General features: G+C 49.0%; 1 protein-coding gene across 2 annotated transcripts in view; it reads left to right on the plus strand.

The window, feature by feature from the left end:
* Positions 1 to 5000, plus strand: part of LOC125040053 (homeobox protein onecut-like) — a 301104-nt gene that overhangs the window by 193269 nt on the left and 102835 nt on the right. For both annotated transcript variants that reach the window (XM_047634505.1, XM_047634506.1), the window contains exon 4: positions 3422 to 3433. In XM_047634505.1, the coding sequence (XP_047490461.1) occupies positions 3422 to 3433 (12 nt within the window). The remainder of the gene's footprint in view (positions 1 to 3421; positions 3434 to 5000) is intronic.

Consider the following 5000-nt stretch of genomic DNA (forward strand, 5'->3'; position numbering starts at 1 on the left):
CCTCCTCCTCCTCCTCCTCCTCCTCCTCCTTTCTCCTCTCTCCTTTCTATCCCCTTTTTCCTTTTGTCTACCGTTCGTTATGTCGCAGTTCCCTTCTTTTCTTTTCGTTTTTTTTTCTCGATTTCTTGGCTTTGTGTTTTTCTTTTTATACTTTTCTTATTTTCGTTTTTTTCTCTTCTTTCTTTCTCTTTCTCTTCCTTCATCTGTCTTCGTCCTGCGCTCCTTTCTTCCCTACTTTCTTCTGCTTTTAAACATCTGTCTTGCTTCTTTGCATTCTTCGCTTTTATCCCTTCCCTCCTCCTCCCTGCCCTTCTCTCCTCCCCCTCTCCCCTTCCCTTCTCTCCTCCCCCTTCCCCTCTTACCTTCCTCTCCTCCACCAATAAAATCAGCTCGATGCCACGAAGCTCCTCCTCCTCCCTCTTGCCCCTGCCCCTTCCCATGCCCCTCCCCCTTCTTTGCCTCTCCCCCCCTTTCATGTCCCTCCCTCTCCCCTTCTCCTTTCCCCTCCCCCCCATGTGACCTCGTCTCTACTTTGTCACAAAAAGAAGTGTCCACAAAGTATCATCGTGACCCCCGCCTCTCCTCCTCCCCCTTCCCTCTCTCCTTTCCCTCCCCTCCTTCCTCCTCCCTCCTCCCTCCTGCCCCTCTCCTCCTCCCTCCTCCCTCCTCCCCCTTTCCTCCCTGATCCCACCCCCTCCTCCCCCTCTTTCCCTCCTCTCCTTGCATCCTCTCAGTTCCGTCCCTCCTCCCCCCCCCCCCTCCTCTCCTCGCATCCTCCCTCTTCCCTCCCTTCTTCTCCCCTTCCTCCCTCTTCTCCCACTCCCTCTTCATCCCACTTTCACTACCGATAGACATGGAATTATTGCGCTAAATAAGAGAGACAGACGAGGGAGAAGACGGAGATGGGAATAGAGAAGAGAGATGTGGACTGATAATGAAGAGATGGATAGACAAGGAAGCAAGTGGCTTGGAGAGCAAGTAATAGGGTCGAAGAGAGAGAGAGAGAGAGAGAGAGAGAGAGAGAGAGAGAGAGAGAGAGAGAGAGAGAGAGAGAGAGAGAGAGAGAGAGAGAGAGACTATTATGGAGGCAGAAAGAAGAGTCCCTTCGAGAAGGGGGGATGAATAAGGAGAGCGAGGAGAAAGAGAAAAAAGGAAAGAGTTAAAAGAGCGAATCCAGAGCCCGAGGTGCTGGCGCGCGCGCGCGAGGCCGTAACAGCAGCGGGCGAGCGAGCGAGAGAGGCAGCGAGGGGAGGCAACCGCTTACCTGTTAATTTTGGCGTCTAGGGCGTGAAAATAGTGAGTGAGGGGTTTTGTGGGCCTCCTCCCCTCGGCGCGGACTGACCAGGAGGCCCCCAGGGGACGCTTAAGGGGAAGAAATAGCCCAGGGCAATATCAGGGGCCTGTGGCAGCCAACTGAGCCCCCGCCCGCACCCCGCCCTCCCTGCCTGTCCCCGGGCGGCCCTCCCTGCGCCCCAGCCCTCCAGGGGGCGCCGTCCTTCCCTCCCTCGCCTGCCCTCCATCGCGCCCTGGCGTTCCCCTTCCGCGACCCTCCGCTGCCCCTCCCTCCTCCTGGCTCTCCTTTCCTCTGCTTCATTTCTCTCCCTCTCCCTCTCTTCCCTCCACCACTCCGCTTTAATATTCCCCTTCCTCTTTCTAGCTTTCCTTTTCTTTTCCCCTCTTGTTCTCTTCTTTGCCCTCATTTGCATTCGTTTGTCTACCCTCCCTCCCTGCCATTCGTCCTCTGCCGTTTTCCTCTTTGTTTCCTCCCTGGTCCTCCCTTTCTCTCTTGTCTCTCTCTCTCTCCCGTTCCTTGCTCCTCTACCATTCACGTTTTCTACTTTCTTTTGACCTCCTTCCTCCCTCTCTTTGTCTTCTCTCCCCCCTTCCCCCTCCCTTTTTTTCGTTTCCTCACTTCCTCTGTTTCTCCCCTTTTCCTTCTTCCCGTCTTTCCCTCTTTCTCCTCCTCCTTCTGTTGTTTCCCCACTATCTTTCTTATCCCCTTTCCCCTCTTCCCCTCCGCCCTCCCTCCCTCCCTCCCTCTCCCCCTCCCTCCCTCCCTCCCTCCCTCCCTCCCTCCCTCCCTCCCTCCCTCCCTCCCTCCCCCCCCCCCCCTCCTTAGTGGTCCCGAGAGGAAAGGCAAAGGTGTCGACCCCCCTCCCCCCCTCCCCCTCAAGGGATAATTGCTTTACGTCTAAATACGATTTCGCGCATTCGACACTGATTGTTTGTTACGCTTCTGATGTGTACGCCGGTTACTGAGAGAGAGAGAGAGAGAGAGAGAGAGAGAGAGAGAGAGAGAGAGAGAGAGAGAGAGAGAGAGAGAGAGAGAGGGGGAGGGGGGGAGAATGTGTGTGTTTGTGTGTGTGTATGTGCGTGTAAATGTATATGTCTATGTGTGTATGTATCTGTGTGTACGTGAACGCGTGTATGTATGTACGTCAGACGCGCCTGTAACTTCCGTGGATTAGGACGACCTCGCGGGCTGGTGTGAGCAATCGCCTTCTCCCCGAGGGGTTGTTGGGACAGGTGCGAACGGATCATACTTCCCGACCTGCGTACGGACTGCGGACGGGAGGTATCGCGTCATCGTGACATCGCGGAGATCGTAAGCAAAGGAGAGAAGGAAAAAGAAAGGAAGAAAAGAGTTGCGGTCGTTCGATAGACAGGCCGATAGACAAGACAAACAGACAGACAGACAGACAGTAAACACATCAACCTAGCAAATGGCATAACATAACGGCAATAGCTGTCGTTGGAGACGCTTTTATCGATATTTTTGTTTTGTTCATTCCGACACGAAGAGCATATCTCTGTTTGTTTGTTTTTTTGTGTGTAAGTACTGGCGGGTGTGTAAGTATTTGCGTGTGTGTGTGTGATTGTACGTTTCATGTGCTCCCTTACTGTGACGTGTGTGTTTGTGTGTGTGTGTGTGCGTGTGTGTGTGTGTGTGTGTGTGTGTGTGTGTGTGTGTGTGTCTGTGTATGTGTTACGTTGCAAGTAGACGTCCTTAACCCCCCCCCCCCACACTCCATCTGCCCCCTCCCCCTCACTTCCCCCCCTTTCGCTTCTTTGTGCAACACATAATTTCTTGATTTTTCAGCATTCTGTACGCGTCTAGCAGCATGTCGGGCTTAAAAGGTCCTATTTTCCCTCCACCTGTGTTTATCCCATTTAACTAAAACGAGAAATAATATTTTTTTTTTTTTAGAGCCATCAGAGTTGCGATAGTTAAAGTAGTTAGTCTTAAGGCAGCATTATTATTATTTTTTTCAATTATCCCCCCTCCCTCCCCCCCCCTCTCTCTCTCTTTCTCCCCCCCCTCTCTCTCACCCCGTCCCCCCCTCCTATCTAACCGTCACCCCGCCAAACCATTTTGTAATGTGATTATTTCTCTCTTTTCATGTGGCATCAATGTAAACAGCCGGATTCCAAGGTGAGTAAACGCTTTCTGTGTGCGCGCTGGCATCGGCCGAGGGGGCTGGGGGGTTGGGGGCAGGGGTAGGGGGGGAAGGGGGTGGAGGATGTAGGGAGGGAAAGGGAGACGGACGGACGGGACGGACGTACGGAAGTACGGATGTCCCTCTCCTCCCTTCCTTTCTCTGTCTCTCTCTTCTCCTCCTCTCCCTCACCTTCCTTCCCTCTTCAACTCCCTCCCTCTTCCCTCCCTGCCTCTCCCCTTCACCCAAGTCTGCTGAGGGAAGTTCAGGCCTCCCCCCCCCCCACTTCCCATTCACTCCTACGACATCCCTATAGGCATCCTTCTGATATATGCGAAGGACGTTTATATCCTTTATCCAAGGGACCTGTGGGAGACCCTTTTTTTTTTTTTTTTTGCTTTTGGATATTACCTCTGGGACTTGTCTGGTCTCAGATCCTCATCCCCTGAGGCGCTGGAAGAATGCTCGGGTAGGATCTCTCGAGGATTCTTCTGCGGGTGCTCCTGAGGATCCTTGGCCATCGTGAGAGGTAATCTGTGACATCACAAAGGGAGAAAAATAGTTTTGAAGGATTCTTGTGATTCTTGTAGTGTTTTGGAAACAGATTTAGGATTATTTAGGAATATGATAAAGGTGGACATGTATAATTGTATCAACACATAACAAAACACTAATTATTTCTATTCATTTATCAACAAGCGCTAACCAAGACCCTTGTTCTTAAGCTATTACAAAAATGTTTTACCGTAATGATTAAAGTTAACCAGAACAGTGGATATGTTGATAACGAATAACATCTTTATTTCCTTCGATCACACGTGCTTACGAGTATTTCCTAATTACACTGTAGTAAATAGTTTGTACTACATTGCGATAAATTACATAGGGACGCTACAGGTAAAACCACATTGCACTTAGAGCACATCTTCAAACCTTAAGACTTATAATGAAAAAAAAAAACTCACATAGAGAAAAATATAAAAAAAATGTGCATAAAACTTACGTCCGAACTTTGTAGGAACTAAAGTTTAGCTAAATGTGAAACGCTTTAGTAAAACGTCACAGTTGAAACGTAAGTTCGTAAGTTTGTACATTTACAGCGTACATACACACGTATGTACACAGGATTCAGTATGACTGATTTTGTAAATCGTTAGAAGAAAATGTGATGTATGTATGTACATGCCTGCATACATACATACATACATGCATACATACATACATACATACATACATACATACATACATACATACATACATACATACATACATACATACATACATACATACATACATACATACATACATGCATACATACATACAACATACATATATACATACATACATACATACATACATACATACATACATACATACATACATACATACATACATACATACATACATACATACATACATACATACAAACATACATGCATATACACATTTATACACACACTCGCACGTGCTTATACATGCACACACACACACACACACACACACACACACATACACACACACACACACACACACACACACACACACACACATACATTTGCATAT

The sequence above is a fragment of the Penaeus chinensis genome, chromosome 28 (assembly GCF_019202785.1).
Source record: "Penaeus chinensis breed Huanghai No. 1 chromosome 28, ASM1920278v2, whole genome shotgun sequence".
Classification (NCBI taxonomy): domain Eukaryota; kingdom Metazoa; phylum Arthropoda; class Malacostraca; order Decapoda; family Penaeidae; genus Penaeus; species Penaeus chinensis.